The 20499-nt window shown below is 44.3% G+C and overlaps 1 protein-coding gene across 3 annotated transcripts in view; it reads right to left on the bottom strand.

Moving 5' to 3' along the window:
• Positions 1 to 20499, bottom strand: part of PRKAR1B (protein kinase cAMP-dependent type I regulatory subunit beta) — a 158430-nt gene that overhangs the window by 120663 nt on the left and 17268 nt on the right. For all 3 annotated transcript variants that reach the window (XM_084818406.1, XM_084818410.1, XM_084818409.1), the window contains exons 3-4: positions 7833 to 8003; positions 3268 to 3359 (exon numbers count right to left, since the gene is read on the bottom strand). In XM_084818406.1, the coding sequence (XP_084674532.1) occupies positions 3268 to 3359; positions 7833 to 8003 (263 nt within the window). The remainder of the gene's footprint in view (positions 1 to 3267; positions 3360 to 7832; positions 8004 to 20499) is intronic.

Genomic DNA, 20499 nt, shown 5'->3' with positions numbered 1-20499 from the left:
AATGTATAGGCATACATACTAGCAATGTAAACATTCATTTATTACATAAGAGTTGCAAAACTGACCAGGAATGGAGGTGAGGGAGTGGGTTAGCGATAGCACAGTCACCAGCCAATCAGTGCTGTGCCTATCTGGTTTCTGCTGCAAACTCACAAAACTGGATTTCCCTGAGCTCAACCCCAAAGAGAGAATTGTTTGTTTGAACCAAATGAAGTGCGAGGGCACTTCCAGGGTGGACTCCCCAGTCAAATAACATTACATCAGCCTACTTATCCTCAAACGTCTGTTACAATGCAAAGTTTATTTATTTATTTATTATTAACTTATTAATTGCCCATCTGGCTGGTCACCCAGCCACTCTGGGCGATGTACAACATACAATAAAAACAGTTTAAAACAATAAAATTCTACAATAAAAACATTTTCTAAAATACCCTAACCCACCCCAAATGCCTGCCTGAACAACAACGTTTTTAATGCATGACGGAAGCTCATTAAAGTTGTCTTACAGGGTTGAGGGCCTCAGTAACAATCCCCTCTCTCTTCCTTCCCCTCTATTTGCATGTTTAGAAATTCACTCTGCTTCACTCTGCCTAGTGTTAGGGCCGGCCCTGATGCTGTGTCTTGGGGGAAAGAGTGAGGCCCTTTCCATTAGCCTGCCTGGCCCAGCTGCCACCTGGAACCTTCCCTCTTGGTCTCTGAGAACATCCAGCCACTCTGCATGGGGCAAAGAAAATCTTGTACTCTTTTGATTGCTCTGGCTTTCCCCAGTTGATCAACCTTCCCTTTCATTAGAGCCAGTGCAGTGTAGTGGTTGGGCTAGGGCTCAGGAGGTCCAGGTTCTTGTTCCCAGTCGGCCATGAAGCCCACTGCGTGACTTTGGGCCAATCACTGACTCTTAGCCTATCGTACCTCACAGGGTTGTTGTGAGGATAAAATGGAGAGCAGGAGGATCACATATGCTGCCTTGGGCTCCTCGGAAGAAAAGCAGGATATAAATGTAACAAATAAAAAAATATTACCCTCTCCTTTTCTCCTTCTATCAGGACTTTATCAGGGATGTACAGATCAGCAAAACTCTCTACATTCTCCGAATTCCACCTTGAAGCTCGTTCCGACTTGAGTCCGTATCTGCAAGCTTTGTTTTTATTTATTTATTTATTTATTTATTTATTTTCTATACTGCCCAATAGCCGATGCTCTCTGGGCGGTTCACAAAAATTAAAACCAAACACACAATAAAACAATTTAAAATATATAGAACATTAAAACCACATGCTTTTTGCGTTTCGCATGAAAATCTGTGCATATTTTTGTGCATATTTTTCCAACTGCACTGTATGCATCCATTGAAATGTACGCATTTCATCTTTGAAATGTACCCATTCTTCTGCCATTGATTAAAGTGTATTCGTGTGCTTTTTTCAAAAGTACACATTTTTTAATGTGCATTTTTCAAATGTACGCATGTTGTCGAACACATATTTTGGGGTCCGTAAATCATATTACAAGTTCAGAAATGTATGGACTTCAATCATAGATCGCATCCAAGTCTTTGTTCAGTCCGGAAGGTGCAAACCAGGTAAATCCTGATCAAAAATGAACTGAAATGAATTTCTCATAACATCCCTAGCCTTTGCCTTTCAACTGTGTAAGGGGCAGGGCCCTTACCTATGCTATTTCTTTTTAGAGAGAAAAGAGAGTGCCTAGCAATTTTAGGCACTTTATACAACATCATCATCCTGTAGAAGTGCAGGAAAAAAACACAGCATATGGTATTTCTCCCTCTCATATAAAACTAGATTCCAAGGATCATCCAATGAAGCTGAATAGTGGGAGATTTGGAAAAGACAAAAGGAAGTACTACTTGACATGGCACAGAGTTAAACTCTGGAATTCGATACCATACAGTGTAATGATTGATGGCCACCAACTTGAATGGCTTTAAAGGTTGAATAGAAAAATTCATGGAGGAGAAGGCTATCAGTGGCTACTAGTCCTGATGGCTACATTACCTCTGGTATTGGAGGCAGTACGCCTCTGAGTACCAGTTGATGGGGAACACAAGGTGGAGGGGGTATTGCCTGTGTGTCCTGCTTTGGATCTTCCCACAAGGCATCTGGCTGGCCATTGTGGGAACATAGAGTAGTACCCAATGTTAGTCCTACTTAGAGTCGACCCACTGAAATGTATCGGCCAAGTTAATCATGACTAATTTAAGTCCCATTCATTTCACTGGGTCTACTATAAGTAGGATTAACACTGGATATTACCCAGAATGCTAGACTAGACAGGCCTCTGGTTTGATCCAGCAGGGCTCTTCTTATTAGACACGGAATTCAACTTCCCAAGGTTTTCAACTTTAATAAAAGTTTCCAGAACTTACGGCTACAAAAAATTATGCTTGGAAAATGTGTGGGGAATTCCTGGTAAATTCTCTGAAGCCACAGGAGTTTCTGACAAAGATATCCAGCAGTCAGTGGGGGGGCTTTCAGGGCATGGGAGAGGGAATGAAAAATAAGGGCAATTGTGCTATGCTTAATTTGCAAAATGTATACAGGTTACAGAGTTCAGCCTTCCTTATTGCAGAATTTGAGTTATCATGGTGCAGGATTTTAATACAGTTTATTTTATTAAAGATTCACATATAGCCCTGTTTAAGTTCAATTATGCAGCAGCTGGGGATGCATTTGCCCTAAAGCACTGACATTAGGAGAGGGGTTTAAGCACATCATTAAGAAACATAACTGACTAGAAACAGGATATACCCAGACAATGAAGAAGAAATTTATTAGGCGAAGCAGGTGGCCTGAGAAAGGAGGTAACTAACACCAGCCTTAGTTACATTGAGGCTGGATTATTGAAACGCACTTGACATGGGGTGACCTTTAAAGAGTCCTCAGAACTTTCATTCGTCTAGAATGCAGCGGCAACGATGTCGGTAAGGGTGCTCATGAGACCACGGGACATCTATCCTCCAGTGCCTGAATTAGTTGCCATTGTGTTTCCAGGCCCAATACAATGTGTTGGTGATTACCTTTAAGGCCCTAAATGGATACCTGGAGGACCGCCTCTTCCCATACCAAACTGCCCACTCCCCAACATCAGGTGGAGGAAAAGAAACTTCTCCGCACTGAACCATAATCTACCCACTCAGCTAAAAAAAATCTTGGTAGTCATATTTCCATACTTATTCCAACACGGATGGGCATTCATCTAATGACTAATAAAAACAATATAAATCAGAACCAACGGATTGTATCATACCTTCTCTCGTTATCATCCAGGTGAGCAAAGAGCACATTCTTGGAGATGGCCTTTGCCAGAGCAGTCATAGTCTTATAGTCCTTGGGAATAACCTGGAATTGGGACAAGGAGAGAGAGACATATGTGCAGTTCAGTGAACCCTCTCATCGTGGACAATCTCACAATGAGGAACGTTCCCGAGTTAGAAGTCCTATGTAGTTCTGAGGCAATTTCTACCTTGGATGAGGATTAGATGCAATGGAGGGAGCCAGTGTTGTGTAGCGGTTAGTGTTAGACTGGGAGACCTGAGTTGAAATCCCTCCTCCGCCAGGAAGCTCACTGGATGACTATGGGCCAATCACACTTTGTCTAACCTACCTCACAGGGTTGTTGTGTGGATAAAAGGGAAGAGTGGGAGGACCATATTGGTGTCTTGAGCTCCTGGGGTGGGGGGGAATATAAATGTAACAAATGAATGAAAGGAACCTCCCACAAAACTATTATTATTAAGATATTAAGATTCTAAATCTTTCATTGTTGTTCTGATTACAAAATGAGGTATATATTTCAGTTTTAAGTGAGATATAGTGATTTTGGTAGCCATGTTGGATTTTTAAATTTCCATTTCCTCAGCATAGTAGTGTCACAGAAGGATAATTTATACAACAAACTATGCTCATGTAATGCTCCATGGCTAAAACAGTTGGTAACATATTTTGTACAGATTTTGACTTGTTGCCTAAAATATATTTTAATTGGCCACAATTTTATAATTTTTCAACAGGCTTCCATAACATTTTGGGATATGAATTCGGCCTAATATTAGTTTGCCTTCATAACTACATCGAAATTTGTAAGTGTGGCTGCAAGAGCAAGTTTATGCTAGTAAGTTGGTGGCATCTTAGGGCGGCCAGGTGTCCTACTTTACACAGGACAGTCCTCTATTTGAAGAGCTGTCAGAGGAAAAGTCTTCTATTTGAAGGTGTCCTCTATTTGAAGGGCTGCCTTGTCCTAGTCTGGTTTAAAGTCCAAGGAATCCTAAGGAGTGAGAGCATCTGGGGCCTGGAAGGTGACCATCAAGAGTTAGAACCTGGACTGGCAGATGGGCCAGGCTCACAGGTCACCCCAGTCAGTCTTACTCACCACAGTTGAGAAGCATTGGATTTCTATTAAAACTACAGTTATTATTTCTAAATTTTCATTTATATGTATTCATTAGCATATGCAAGTGTTATGCAAATCACAGTCGTCTTTTGTCTTCTGTTTTGGTGATGCAAAAGTGACCACCCTAGGTGAGTTACCTTGGGTGCCACCCTTGGTTTTAGGCCCAAAGCAAAAGTGTATCATTTAAGTACAGACAAATTTGTTCGGCAGGTTGAAAAACATAAAGAAGCACTCAAGCAATTCCCCTCAAATAGCCTCAAACACTTGGGAAGTCTCCCTGACATTACGTGCGAACACAACCACTGCTACAGTTACAGCTGCATAACAATATTTTGTCAAAGGAGGAGCTGTCATGCCCCTTCCAGCAAACCTTGCTGTGTTATTATACAATTTTAATTCAGGGTGGCCGGAGAGGAGGGATATTCGAATCAGCAAAACCTGAGCTCGCTAACGTTCTCCAAATTCCATCTCAAAGCCCGTTCCAACTCAAGTCCATATCAGATTGTGAGCTTTGTTTTTGCTCTTTGCGTGAAAATCTGTGCATATTTCCGTGCTATTTTTCCAAATGTACCCATCCATTATGCGCATCTTTGAAATGTACGCATTGTTCTCCCATTGCTTAAAGTATAGTTGTGTACATTTTTCAAATGTATTCATTTTTTCATGTGCGTTTTTCAAATTATGCATGCTGTCAAACGCATTTGGCGGGTCCACGAACCACATTTCAAGCTTGGAAATGTACAAACTTCAATTGCAGATTGCATCTAAGTCTATGTTCAGTCTGGAAGGTCTAAACTTGTTAAATCCTGGTCAAAAACAAAGTGAAACAAATTTCTCATACACTCCTAGCTGTGGAGGACACACCACTGTACCCCAGGGATCAAGAACAAACTGGGAAACACTGAGTTGACCTATGGGTTTCTTTACTACATGAACTGAGCCAGCAGAGGTGGCATAGGTGAGATGTGAGAGGGAGAGATGTCATTATCCTACAAGAAACATCTAATGGGGATATTAAGAACAGCTGCATAGGAAATAATTAAGTAGCTGGCAGGACCTTATAAAACATTCCTTTTAATAAATGTGTCTTAAGCAGTGAGATACATTAATCATTTAACTTGCTCTTGAATATTGGGTGGTTGCCAGTGTGACTCTGTTTAAAAACTGGCAGGAGCCAATTCTTGGAAGTCCCAGCCAGGTCCCTTTTCTCCATGTAGAGAGAGGCAAGGAGTTGGACTCGATGGTCTTATAGGGCCCTTCCAACCCCACTATCCTATGATTCCATCCCTCTCTCCGTGCACAGAGAAAATTAAGTGGGTGGAGTGGGACAGATAATGCCATGGGAGGGGGCAAGGTTAGGGTGTGAGGCCTCGCCCCCCGCCATCATCCAGCCTCAGTCCAGGGGGTGTAATCCGGACCCCTGTCCAAAAGTCGTTGCTCTCTCCTGCCACAAACAAACCATGGTTTGTTAAACAGCTACAAATCACAAATAGACACCACGATTTGTTGTTGGCTTATGAAGTCTGGCTTGTTTAAACCATGAGCATCTGCAGGAAGGGACAACAGGGTGCAGTTGCTCCCCACCCCCACACACAGATAAACCAGAACTGTGGCTTATCCCTGGCTTATTTGTGCAGTTCTTAATTTGTTGGTTGGTTTATAAATCTATGAGTCGCTTTTGGCCCAAATAAAGCCCCCAAGATGACTTGTAGTTAAAACTTGTCTGCCTTGAAACAGGCACCCAGCAAAATCAGCCTGAAAATGGATCCACTGTGAAGGCTAACAAAACAGACAGGAGAAAAACAAACCAAGATGAGAGAAAACAAGCTTGTTTGTTCATCCATGAGGCAATTCATGGCTAATGCAACAAACCAAGGTTAACACAAACCATGGCTTAGCGTTATGTGTGAACGCAGCCTGCGTGAAGTCCTAATCTTCATGTTCCCCATTCCCAGCAGTTTTCTCAGGCATTTGCTCCTTGAGAATGGACACTATCTGTGGACACGGTCCAGCAAAAATCAGCTGCATCTTAAATCCTACTGAAATCAATGGAACTTAAGTGCACAATTCAATACTAAAGACAGCAGTCTTTGGGGAGGGGCTATAGCTCAGTAGTGAGGAAACTCCTTTGTATGCAGAAGGTCCAAGCTGGGGGACGCCAGGAGTTGCAGTCCAACTCATCTGGAAGATGCCAGGTTGGGAAAGGCTGTCTCAGCCTACTCTATCTCACAGGATTGTTGTGAGGATAAAATAAGGAGGGAGAACCATGTACCGTTTTTCAGCTGCACTTTTCCAGCTGCACTGGCTGCCAATCCATTTCCGGGCCAGATTCAAAGTGCTGGTATTAACATTTAAAGCCCTTAACGGCTTGGGGCCAGGTTATCTGAAGGATCGCCTCCCCCCATATGTGCCTGCCGGGACCTTAAAATCATCTTCAGAGGCCCTTCTCCATGAGTCCCTGCCAAAGGAAGTAAGGCAGGTGGCTATTAGGAGGAGGGCCTTTTCTGCTGTGGCACCCTGGCTGTGGAATAAGCTCCCTAGTGAGCTTCGCCTGGCACCTACATTGTATTCTTTCCGGTGCCAGGTGAAGACCTTTTTATTTTCCCAGGCATTTTAACTTTCTCGACTTTTAGCTTTGCTGTTTTAAATCTGTATTTTAAATTACTGCACTGCTGCTAGGTTTTATTCTGGTTTTAGTCTGGTTGTATTGTTATACTGTGGTTTTAATGTTTTATATCTTTTATATTGTTTTATTGTATGCTCCTTGGTTTTAATTTTTGTGAACTGCCCAGAGAGCTTCTGCTTTGGGCGGTATAGAAATGAAATGAATGAATGAATGAATGAATAAATAAATAAATAAATAAATATAAATACCCTGAGCTCCATGGAGCAAAGCTGTAGTAAATAAATAAACTGAATTGCAGTTTATCTAAAGCTGCTTCCGGACGGAGGAATCCTACTGCTAACAGTGAAAAGGCATTGTACAGCTTATTCCATCTTTTTTCTTCCTTCACAGATTTGTTTCTGGTAAGAAAAAAAAAACAGAAGCAGCCATGGGAAAGTATGGGAGGGATACAAATGGAAGGTGACAACATCAGGACCTCCCTTAAAATTCAGTGAACGAAGCAGGGTGATTGCTGCTATACAAGCCTCATCTGGAAGCACCCTAAGATTATGACGGGCAACTGATACTAAAAAATAAAAAGGGAACAAAATGCGTATTATCATTCACATACAAATAACCAAAAACGTGTCTGTAATGGTTTTTGCCCCTGACCATGATTTTTGCTCAAAAGCAACGCTCCTGATTTCTGGATCTATACAGCTGCCTGTTTACACAGCTGACACAAAAGCAGACCATGCATGCATCAGTAAGCCATTTATAGCACCAATCCCGAGAAGAGGATCCCACAGAGCTTTACCTTCCTGACATAAGAAACCGCATCTTCTTCGGTGTACACCTCGGCACTGACTCCTCCCCTCCTGCGTCGTGCCTTGACCACCGGGTTAGGAGGCGGAGGAGAAATTTCGTCATCGTGAGAATCCGACTGCGAATTGGATTTCTGCCAAGCCAGGATCTGTTTGCATTCTTCCTGTGAGGAGGAAAGAAGAGTGAGAATTTGTTTTCCCCTCCCCACCATGAAACCCTCACTCAGCCCCTCCAGTCTTCATCCCTCATTGAAACAAAGCTTAAGTACAAATCAATATTTGCTCAAGTCCGTCCCTTGTTGTGCAAAACTTGGGATGACTGGGGGCAGGGGGACCTTTGTGTAACGTGGCTGTAAAATGAACCTCCTGAGTTTTTACAGGGCTCAGTTTCCACATAGGAGAGGGGCTCTGGATGGTCTCACTGGGGGCCTCTTTGAACTGCAAAATTGAAAATTATTCTACGTGTATGGATGAAATTGCCTTTAAAAGGTGTTACTTTGGGAGAGATTTGGAGCTAAAAAGAGCATCTCAGGGTAAGGTGGGGTGGGTTGCCTCCTACCAATACCAAACCACTGCAGAATAGTAGGCAGAAGAGACCTTCGTCCATCCCAACCACCAACCACCCATCTCCTTTCCACAGTAACTAGGGAGTCTAGAAACCTGAAGAGAAGAGGAGGGAGTGTTTATTTTCCAAAACGAGGGGAGATGGAGCCCAATCCTGCTTTGAAGTTTATCTGTGGGATGTGGATCATTACCCCTAATCCTAGGGGTTGATCATGGCTACTCTGCATTGAAAGGCACTCTGCACATGCTTAAAAGCACCCCCTTTATTATGTTTTCCATGTTCCAGGATTTCACTTGCCCAGGGATCCCAATCAAATCAATTATGAGTGAGGTCAGAAGTCCTCTGCTGGCAGCTGCTGCTTAAGGAAAGGGGAAGTGGCATGTTGCAACTAACTGGGCATTTATCAACTAGGAACTTTCCACAACTGTGCATATAAGCACTCAAGAAGCCGATCATCTGTATTGTCCTGCCCAGTAACGAGGAAATGCTTAACACAATTCTATGCCTGATCAGCAGCTGATACAGACAGATAGTTCCCCACATATCTGCACCTCATGTGTGGGTGAAATCTTCCTCACCATGTTCTGTTATTTATTACATTTTTTTCCCACCTTTCATACAACAAGCTCAGGCTGGCATACATAATCTCCCGTTCCCCACTGCCACCATTATATTCGTATACTGATCCGATGCAGTAGGTTCGGTTGAGGTAGTGACTAGCTCAAGGTGACTCAGTGAGCTTCACAGTCAAGGAGAGATTTATGAACTACAAACTTAGTATGATGCTAAGCCAGGGCTGGGCACTTGTGACCCTCAGCCTAATTTCAAAAGCCCCCTGCAACCAATTGGTTCAGACTTTTGGAAAGAGTGATCTGTCCCTCCCCGGGCACCCAGCTGGGTGGGAAAGGAGAGAGGAAAAAATGGTGCAGCAGAGCCAGAGAGAGGGGGGCAGCAAAGAGAGAGGGGGGTGGCAGAGAGAGAGGGAGGGAGAGAGGGAGAAATGGGGCAGCAGAGAGAGAGAGAGAAAACAGGGTCACACACGGTCACACACACACACACACACGGGGGTGACAGTGAAAGAGAGAGAAAGAGAAATGGGGTGGCAGAGAAAGGAGAGGAAGGGGGTGGCAGAGAGAGTGAGAGAGAGAGAAGGGGCAGCGGAGAGAGAGAGAGAGAGAGAGAGAGAGAGAGAGAGAGAAGGGCTTGATAGTGAAAGGGAGAGAGGGAGGGGGTCGACACTGAAAGGGAGAGAAAGAGAAAAGTGGTGGCAGTGAGAGGAGAGAGAGGGAGGGGGAGAGAGAAAAGAGATGGCAAAGGGAAAGAGAGAAAAGGGGGTGGCAAGAGAGAGGGGAAAAGGGGAAGTCCCATCAACTTTGAGCAACCTCACTCACAGCTGGCTTCAGCCCCATCCACCTCCAGCATGTGGCCCCTGACTGATTATCCCAGAGGAAATACAGCTTTAAATAGAAAAGAGTTCCCCATCCTGCTCTAAGCACTACACCACTGGCTGTTTTGGCAGGATGACACAGGTGACAAAGCTACTCTGCAGAGAGAGAGAAAACCAGGAAGCTGCCTAGGAACGTCGGACTATTGTCTGTCAAGCCCAGTACTGTTTACTCTGGCAGCAGCTCCACAGGATCTCAGGCTGAGAAGAGTCACTCCCATCACCTGCTACCTGGCAATACCAGAGACTGGACTTGGGAGCTTCTGCATGGAAAGCAGGTGCTTTACCATTGAGCTATGGCCCCACCCCGAACAGAGCTCACCTGGGGAGATTTGCTCATCTGTCTGGGTTCAAAAAAGCCAAGGAAACAGGGCCATGGGAAGGATCTTCTCACTACTTGGGCAAGAAAATATAGATGGAGAGTGGGGAAAGTTACCACATGGGCTAGATGCCCAGTGTGGTAAGTTGCCACTTGATCAATGGCCATCTGTATTTCACCCAGTGCCTTTGCTCTCCACACACATTGGAGCCAACTTCTGAGCTCTTAAAGCAGGGATGTTGAACTTCAGGCCCACGGGCCAAATCTGACCAGCCTGAGGTCCCCAGATGGCCATGCCCCCTTCCTCCAACTGTTTGATGGTTTCCTAGCTTTCATGCAGTTTTTTCCCTATTCTAAAAGATTGAAATTCTTCTTCTTGATGGTTTAACATTGTTTTAGATATATGTGGGTCTCTGTGTGTGCTGTTTGTTTATATGTTTGTATGTAAATGGGCTTTATAACGTATTTTTACAGTTTTTAATCTTTGTAAAGTGCCCAGAGTTTCGGCTATTAGGCAGTATAAAAATGTAATAAATGAAATAAAATAGAGCTGTGCGCAAATGGCCTCTTGAAATTCTCCACCTTACTTGTGGGCAGAGATATTTGGGAGACAATTTCACCGAATTTCTGCAGGGGAAGGAGAAATTCTCAACAGTGTCTCCCAGGTAGGGCTCCCCATTGGCAGGGCTTGTAGCACAGCTTCTTTCTTTTTTGGTAAGAATTTTTTTTTGGGGGGTGCTGCAACAGCATTAACTGTCTTGGCAGGCTTCCCCCAGTTTGCATCCATCACAATGCAGGTGGGGGCAGTGTTGTGTCCAACTCCAAGGATGAGGTGGAGTTAGTGCTCTGCCAAAATCTGTCCTCCAATTTCCTTAAAGTTTTCTCCCCCCATGAAAGAGGATTCCATTGTTTTACCTCATTCAGGATTTTTTATTTTAAAAAATTGGGGTGTTTTTGAGCTTACCTAATCACAGTTTACAGGGGATTAATTACAGGGGACCGCGGTGGCTTAGTGGTTAAGACGCTGAACTGCAGACTGGAAGGTCGGCAGGTCAGCAGTTCGAGACCCGAGTGCTGCGTGACAGAGTGAGCTCCCGTCTTCAGTCCCAGCTTCTGCCAACCTAGCAGTTCGAAAGCAAGAAATTGCAAGTAGATAAATAGGTACTGCCTCGGCGGGAAAGGTAACAGTGTTCCGTGCACCTCGGTGTTCAGTTATGCTGGCCACATGACCACGGAAGCATCTTCGGACAGCGCTGGCTCTTCAGCTTAGAAACGGGGATGAGCACCGCACCCTAGAGTCGGACACGACTGGTTGGGGACACCTTTACCTTTAATCACAGCTAGCCTCCCAGGCTGCCTGCGCATCCCAATCTGAAAAAGGCCCATAGGAGGAATTATCTCATGGTGCCTTAAATTGAGCTTTAATTGATGCGTAGGAAGCTGAGGATGCTAAAGACGGCCAGAGAGATTATTGAACAATGAAAAACAGGACACTTGTGCTCACTCCTCAGCCACCTCCTAAGTAAGGTAAACCCAAGAAAACCAATTCCAAGCCATGAGAATTTCTCCAAAATTTCTTCACGTTGAATTTATTTTCGAAAGCCATTTCTCTTCTATCAGATTAAATGAGAATGGTCGAAAAAACTGTGGGAGAAATTTTCAGCACAGCACTAAAATGAAAAATGCCTCTCCTAAGGCTTAGTTACTGACAGTAAGAGCTTTGAGCTAAAATATGCTGGTGTTTTGGCCACGCCCCTTTTTCCTTTGGCCACGCCTACTACTGGAATATGCCCCCCACCAAGAGCTTTTCCAGAATTGAATTCAGCCCTCAGATTAAAAAACATTCAATGGCCCCATCTTAAAGGGACTTGCCTAATAGCTTTCCCATGGACCCCCCCACCAAAGTTTTCAAGCAGACTGTTCTTTACTGTGCTCTGACACACAATATACTAGGTCGGACTCCCTTCCAAGTCTTTTCTGATCTTATATCACACTAACAAGACCATTTAGGAAGTGTGTCTACCAAATAGTAGGTTGCGGAGGCGGGAACAGCTCGGGTATCAGTGGCAGACATGTGGCTAATTATCATCTTAATCAGTTGGTTGTATCGACACAGGAAATGAGTTATGGTTAGCTCATCAGCAGTAACACGAGAAAAGAGTATAGTACTTTAAAAAACTGTTTCCTAATTCAATGGCATCCTCCCAAAATGTTTTAAGAGTTGCAAGAAAAACACATGATGAATGTATCAGTCGCCAGCAATAGCTGTGACCGCCTCAAAAAGAATATCATTGAGCTGGAAAGGGTGCAGAAAAGGGCAGCCATAATCTATTTATTTAGTATTTATTTCAAAGATTTACAAGCCACCTTTTAGGGCAAAACCCTCCCAGGGTGGGGTACAAACTATACAACCAGAGAATACAAGAAGACAATAATAACAATAAAATCAGAATTAACTTATAAAAGCAGATAATACCACCCAACAGCATCCAATGAAGTCCTGAGTCAATTATAGACCAATGTAAATAAATAAATCTTTAGGGCCCACCTAAAGACCAATAGTGGTGGGACCTGGTCAACATCAGTTGGAACAAAGTTCCAAAGCTAAGATCAGGGGATTGGGCACTTTTCTTGGAACCTGGGGCCCTTTGCCTAATGTCATGATTGGTCCTAATAAAGGTATTGCTCAACTGTGAATTTTGAATGAGTAACTGATTATGTAACTAAAAAAAGTGATTCACGATCAATATTCATAATGCAAATGGAGGGAAGGTAAAATAACCCTGGAGAACGCTAATGTTATTACTGCAAAATCATCCCGCACACCAGTTTGACACCAGTATGACGACTTTTTGCAGATAGCCAGCTCTGGTGACTGGAAGTGGCAATTTCTAAGGCTTCCTCTTTAATTTTGATCAAATACAACAATGCTTAGATTGGGGGACAAAAAGAGCACAGTTATCACTATCCCTGGGAGCAAATTGTTTCTTGACACTAATGTGAAAAAGAAACTATTATGAATGAATTTAGAGCATTGATTCAGTGTGTGACTGTCCTTGGAAATGGCATCATTAAGTCTGAATTTCATCTATTTGCTGGCCAGTTTCACATGGAGCTTGATTAGCAGGCAGTGGTGAGGCACTTGAGTCTATGAAATCTTGAAAGGGAAAAAAGAAAGACAGTTCTCTATACAGCCTTCCCCAATGTGATGCCCTGCAGATGTTTGGACCACAACTCCCATCAGCCCTGATCATGGGCAATGTAAACTGGGGTTGACGGGAGTTGTTGTTAAAGATATCTGGAGGGCATGTGTTTGGGGTGGACTGCTCTATCGTGTATCTCTGGAAATAAATGAAAGAAAGCAGTGGATAGACCAGTTTATGGCCAATTCTTGCCACGTGTTTTCATGTGGCAAAGAGTTCAAGCAAGTGAACACAATTATCAGGTGTGGAGAGCTGTCACATGTGGAACTGGAACTGGGGGGACCTTAGGGCCTGAGTTAGGCTGAACGTCAGCATGAAACATCCTCAAGAAGCTGATGGGGCCCATGCAGTGCCCCCAATGATGCTTGCTCTGGGTGTGTGAACTATTGAACAATTTTTCCCCAGCACTCCAATAATCACTGGGCGGCTGGGTCCAGAGGTGCCACTTTAATTTCCAACAATCCCCCTGATATAGCTTCACTTCAGGGCACCGTGGGTAATTAAAATGGCAGCTCCCAGGCCCAGCCCTTTGGCGCTGACCGGAGTGCTGCTGCTTCTCGTCACCGCCAAAAGGGAGGTCCACCAGAGGAGCCCACTGACGTAGGAGCAGGAAGGGACCAGAAGACACTTTGCTGAGGGCCACCTCAAAACTGGAACAGACCCTGAGCTGAGGCTTGAAGCCTACCCTACTAGTGTCAACATTTTCTACCCTCGAGGAATTCTTCCCACACCAACTGGTCTACTGAGGAACCCCTGTATGTCAGCCATGGAACCCAGCGCGGTGTAGAGGAAGATCTTCTAAAACAGCCTTCCCCAACCTGGTGACCACATGTGTTGGACTACAACTTCCATAATCCCCCAGCCATAACTTTCACACTTTAGTCTATGGGGGGGAGCACACATTTTGGGTGTGCGCTTTAAAAAATGTGCATTTAAATGCACATTTGTTTGTTTGGAAGAGAGCGTGGAAAGTTTGCATTCGGGAGCAAAATGACCCAGACTCAGAGGTGAGAAAAGGAGCATCTCGGCGAGCTCAAACTTCATTGTTCTCCAGTCCCTAACCATGACCAGTTTGCTGATTGTGGATCTCCTCACGTGAACCCTGGGGTCTTTTCAAACCATTGTTTGAAAGCCACAGGCTGAGCCTAACCGATCATCTGTATTTGGTCAGGACTCCGAGCCTCCTTCAGATCCTTCCTTCCCCAGCCTTGACAAGAGCGATCATGGAGACACCCGTGCATTCTGGACTTCTCCTGCTTTGTTAAAGCAGAGCATAGCCATGCGAGATTGTACCCACCCCCTGGAGGAGCTCGAGTGGCAGCTGGAATTACAGAAATCCCCAAACTCAGAAATGCCCCATAGACATGTTTCATTCCATAAGTGCTGGCTACTATGTTGAAATGCCAAATATATTCCATTCAGTGAATGGAATTTGGCACCAATGGAATTATTTCCCCTTTCTTTAGTCACTGGGGGGCGGGATTGAGGGAGGCACTGGCTGGGTGGGAAGGTTTAACCCCCACACACCTGTGCAAAGCAGTCCAAATCTAGATCAGGGCCCTGCAAGTTTACAGTAAAGTAAAAAAAAATAAAGGTAGGCCCTGCTAGATGCTATGCATTTAATGTCTCATTTAGCTTTGCCCTCACAGGTGTTTTCCGCAGCACCCAGAACAAATTTGCTCCCAGCCACTGAAACGTTGTCCATTCCAGCTCAGCTCTGTCAACACAGAGAGCAGCCTTCCCCAACAGCAAGTATGCTGGGGGGTTTGAACAGCAACACCCAGCATTCTTGACCATTGGCCATGGGGGGGTGGCTGATGGGAATTGAAGTCCAAAACATCTGAAGGGTACCAGGTTGGGGAAGGACAACACAGAGCTTTGGAACAGGCAAGCCTTGTTCATTCTCTCCAAAGTGGGCACCCTTCATAAACATTCCCAGCCAATTCTTTTCCCTATCAGCAGAGGCATCTACGCTACAAAACTGAATCCTTTTGGTACCTGTTAGGGATCTACGAGAATTGCATTTCAGTTCGCAGTTTGTCAGAACTTGCTCCATTAGCAACCCCAAATGCAAAGGGAATGCATTTTTTCAAAACAGGTTCACACATTCCTGAAGTTGAGATTGTGTTTGAAAAATGCATATTTTTGGAAAATGCGTACTTCGAAATGTGCATTTTTCAACAAATACTCATTTTCATGCTTCAGTCAATGGGGGGGGAGTATACATTCTTGAAAAATATACATGGAAATGCACACTCTTCCCATTCAAAATGTGCACTTTCCCCAGTCGAACACACACACAAAAACAGATTGCAAAAGAAATTGAAGCAAGTTGAACCAGGCTTCAAAGTGAACTTTGGAGAATTTCGGCAAGCTTGAACAGCCCTGGCATCCCTAGTATCTGTTTAACCTTCAAGGTGTCCCACAAATCCTAGTAACTGTAGTTTGGTGAGGGTGCTGCTGAGAATAATACTCTGATTGGAGATTGTTAGCTCCTCTCACAGAAATAATTTCCAGGGCTCTGGGGAGATGGAATGATATTGAAGCCGTTGAAGTTTTTCGTATAGATAAACCCACTGAAACCACAACACGCAAGCACATGCAAACCTTTCTGGATGAATAATGGTGTTGGGGTGGAGTACAGTGGACTACAGCAAGACAAACATTTTGGATGAAATGTGCAGAAGAAGCACTGTACCTCTATAACTGCATTTAATGACTGCTGCCCAACGAAATCAACCATGTTTCAGAAATCACAGACCACACAATAGTAGAGTTAGAGCAAACCTCGGAGTCACCTACTTCCGGCTTGGGGGTGGGCGTATCTAGATCATTCCTGCCAAATGCCTATGCACCACCTCATCTTCAAATCCCCCAGCGATAAAAATCATACAGCAACCCTGTCATTCACACAGAGACCTTGCAATATTTTGAACTCTGCTGGCTCAACGTGGTGATAAATGAGCACACAGTTTTACTAGTTACTCAAAGACAAAGCAGAAAATCTACACTATCACATGAAAATTCAGCCATTCTGCACATCAGCATTTGAACCTGGGGGGGAAATGGAGGTAAGTGCTAGTATTGAACCAGCTTGGATGGCTCTTTAATACTTTGAAATAGCTATGCCACAAATATATCTACCCCAAATAATTTTCATTCCCTGTATTTTCATTCCTTTTCATGTATTTTAGGGAGCCCTTATAAGGTATGTCACACTTTTTAAGGCTTTTAAAACCCTCCCCCATCTCCTTGGTCACTCTTTGTCCATTTTTGCCGATCTCTCATATGACAACTTTGCTTCCCCCTGCCGCCTCCCCCCAACCCTATCTTTGATGCACAATGAACTTTATGGATAGTCCCTTATCTGACTTCCTGCTATAATAACACAACTCAGACCAGCCAAGAATAACTTATCCTTTGGTCCAATCGAGAACGATGGAATTGGAAGGTTTTAAATAAAACACTCAAACAGAAAAATCAACGGTTTTTAAAATTTACAAGCCCAAGTAGCAGAAGGCTTAGAATAATAATAAAAGACAACAAATTCCAGAAGTTCCACCAAGATAAATGTTTTTATACTTCTTCAAAAGGAACCACCACCCCTATTTAAAACAACAACAACAAAGTAAATATAAAAAAAGACAAGTTACCATACGGTTCAATTTTTAAAGAGAGGTCTCTTCGCTATAAACTCCCTTTCTACGCGGTGCAGAAAACTGACCAGCTAGCTTTTCCATATGACGCTATTTGCTGCCTAGGTATGAAAATCCATTACAGGACTCAAGCTTGGAAACTCAAGACTATATGACGTTCAAGGCTAAGCTTTTAAAAAGTCATCATCCATAGATCATGGGGTAAAACCACACACACTCACACTTACACATAAAACAATGGTAGCAAACCTTTGGAAGGAACAATAAATAAACCTTTTCAAGAGTGGCCCTTTAAAGAATTATCATCCTGTGTGGTTTGCCATGAAGCCTTGTACAGAACTCACTTCCAAGTAAACACCACCCGTCCTTTTAATTTAAAAAAAAACACACCACGTCGTCATGACAACAAGCTCTCCTGCTGCACTGGAATGGCACGTATAATTCACAAGTGCAAAGATACCATGGGTTTGGATCGAGACTCACTCTCTTGCCCATTCCCTCTTTCTGATCATGTTGTTCAAAACAACAACAAAACTATACTACTGAGAACAGAGTAAGTCTAATATTCAGACCGGTGACTTAACAGGGAAGGAAGGAGACAGCATTACATTTTTACAGTGGAGGCTGGTGGGTCTGATGTCAGTGGGGAGGTGAATCCACGTTTTGGTCAGAACCAGTCAGAACTCTAAAGGAGCTATCCAAGGTGCTGACTGAAACCCAAAGCAGATTCACCACCCCACTGACATTGGAGTCACCAGCCACCATTGCATTTTTACACCATTGGAGACAGGAAAATCTCCTGTCATGGACCAGCACCCTGACCCATCAGCCTCAAAGGATTCCAATCCCTCATCCACATAACACGCTCCGCAGTCAGTAGGAGAAGACTCAGCCATGGAAATGCGTCACAAGGCTTCTATCTCCTCAGGGCCCAGTTCTCCAGAGGAACCCCTGGTGGCTGAGGGTGTTAACATTCTAAGGGTTAGGAAGTCAGTTGATCTCTGTTTGAGAAAAACGCAGCAACGCTCTGAACTTAAGGGGTGGGAGGGGAAGATCTCTCTCTCTCCCATGGGGCCTCGGGGTGCAGCTGTTGACGTCGAGCCAATCGGGCTGAGCGCCTAAGCTCGGCTCCTGCAATCTCTCGCTTGTGCCTGCGCCTCATATCTAAAAGATCAAGTTGTCCCTCCCTTTCCATGCCTGGGTCACTGTCGCTCCCAGGGATGTGAGCAGGAGGGGGGCTCCCCCTCCAGCTGCACCTCTGAAGTCTGAGAGAGTTCCTCTCCCACAAATTGTATCTCCTCCTCAGAATCAGAGCTGCCTTGGGACTCTATGGGTTCAGATACAACCCTGACAGCACTAACCAACCTAAAGGCCAGTAATGTCCTATTTAAGTCTCAGTCTTGCTCTGTAGTCTTATAGCCTTTGGGAATAACCTGGAACTGGGACAAGGAGAGAGAGAGACATATGTGTAGTTCAGTGAACCCTCTCATCATGGACAATCTCGCAATGAGGAACATTCCTGAGTTAAAAGTCCTATGTAGTTCTGAGGCAATTTCTATCTCGGATGAGGATTAGATGCAGTGGAGGGAGCCAGTGTCGTGTAGTGGTTAGAGTGTTGTAGTGGGACACCTGAGTTGAAATTCCTGCTCAGCCAGGAAGCTCACTGGTTGACTATGGGCCAACCACTCTCTGTCTAACCTACCTCATAGAGTTGTCGTGTGGATAAAAAGGGTAGGGCAGTTAAGTTCCTTGGGAGAAAAGTGGGATATAAATGTAACAAATGAACAAACGAATGAAATCTCCCAGAAAACTATTATTCCACCTTGATTCCTGACCCAACCTGGCCCTTGCTCAAGATCTGGTCCCTAACAGAACCCTGCAACCCGAGAGACATCTCTGAGCATCATCAGAACTCATGGCCTGAAATGGTACAACCCCCCAAATTAAGTAATACACTGCTGAGCTGCTACATTCACTTTGTCAGAGACAATGTGTGGTTCTCTGGTAGCCCTACCTGGGGTGTTTGATCTGCAATGGCCCATTCGCACATGCATGTTCACACTGGATGCTGCAGTTATCCAGTGACGAACACTTTTTCACTTATTTCCCATTTCCTTTTCAGGGAGCTCAAAATGGCATACATAGAGTTCCCAAGTAGACTCCTACTCAGACAGTCTCAAGATCCAGATCTGCTTCGCTTCATTCAGGGTGTTGCATTAAGGGCTTCAAGGCCGGTATCAGCTGAGGCCCACAGCCCAACAGAGGGACAGAGGCTGACCCCAGAGCTTGTCCTCCTTGCTGCCTGTTCATCTGCCTGCTTCAAGTGTGTGAGCAGTGATAATAGCAGTGATAAGAGATAAGAAGTAGGAATGTTGACTGGACCTCTCCTTCTGGGCAGGGGTGCAAATTGGGCCCAAAAGAAGAAGTGGCAAGAAGGTGGATTCTGAGGACATCTTTACCAAGCCACTGCATCCCACCCCCACCCCCACCCCCTAGGAGCTGATACTTATGTTCCCTCAGGACAAGCACATGTAAAGCAGCCCCACACACAGAGAGAGACACACACACACAAACAAAATGGGTCATGCATGCTAGTATCATGTGTTAAAGAAGCCCATTTTATTATCATCATTGATTACTGACATGGAGCCATTGATCTACATTGTGCTCTACACAGAATCATGAACAAGAGTAGACAACTCCTTACCCCAACGACATACAATCTAAATTTTGACAGTAGGGCAGAAAACAGAGGGAGGGGAGGGAGGCAAAAATAACAGCAGTGGGTAAACCAGTGTAGTTTACACTGGGAGCCAGTGTGATGTAATGGTTACAGTGTTGGACTTGGGCCATGAAGCTCACTGGGTGACTTTGGGCCAGTCGCTGACTCTCAGCCTAACCTACCTCACAAGGTCATTGTGAGGATAAAACAGAGAGGAGGAAGGCCATGTAAACTTCCTTGGGTTCCTTGCAAGAGGGAAAAAAGGCAGAATATAAATGTAATAATAAAATGAAAGGAAAAGGACAATGTTTCTGATATCATGGTCACTTAAGTTCTTACTTAGGACTGAGAGACTGGGTCTCCGGCAGCCTTTCCCACCCTGGTGACCTCCACAATGTGCTGGACTACAACCCCCATCATCCTGAGCCAGCACCTGGAGGGTACCAGGTTGGAAAAGGCTTGTCTGCAGGTTTTGTAAGGAAACTCACAGCTCTATTTTCAATACCGCAAAGCAAGTCTCCCAACAGATCCACAAAATATGCTTCTTTCAGTCCTTCTACAGTTCCAAGAAAATAACATTTTCTTCCTCATCGTTATGTCTGCTGACCTTCTCTGCCATCATCTTCTCTGCCATCATTTTTCACCATGTAAATGCTAGACTCAAAGTAACGATATGGATTTTTAAAAAATGTTCTGGGAAGAACTTCAAAAGCAAAACCAAGCCATTAAGTACCGCCTAAGTGTTCTCCAT

This window comes from Heloderma suspectum, chromosome 12, assembly GCF_057233095.1.
Source record: "Heloderma suspectum isolate Gila_16-S chromosome 12, 16-S_ref, whole genome shotgun sequence".
Classification (NCBI taxonomy): domain Eukaryota; kingdom Metazoa; phylum Chordata; class Lepidosauria; order Squamata; family Helodermatidae; genus Heloderma; species Heloderma suspectum.
This window is presented reverse-complemented; position numbering and strand designations above follow the sequence as displayed.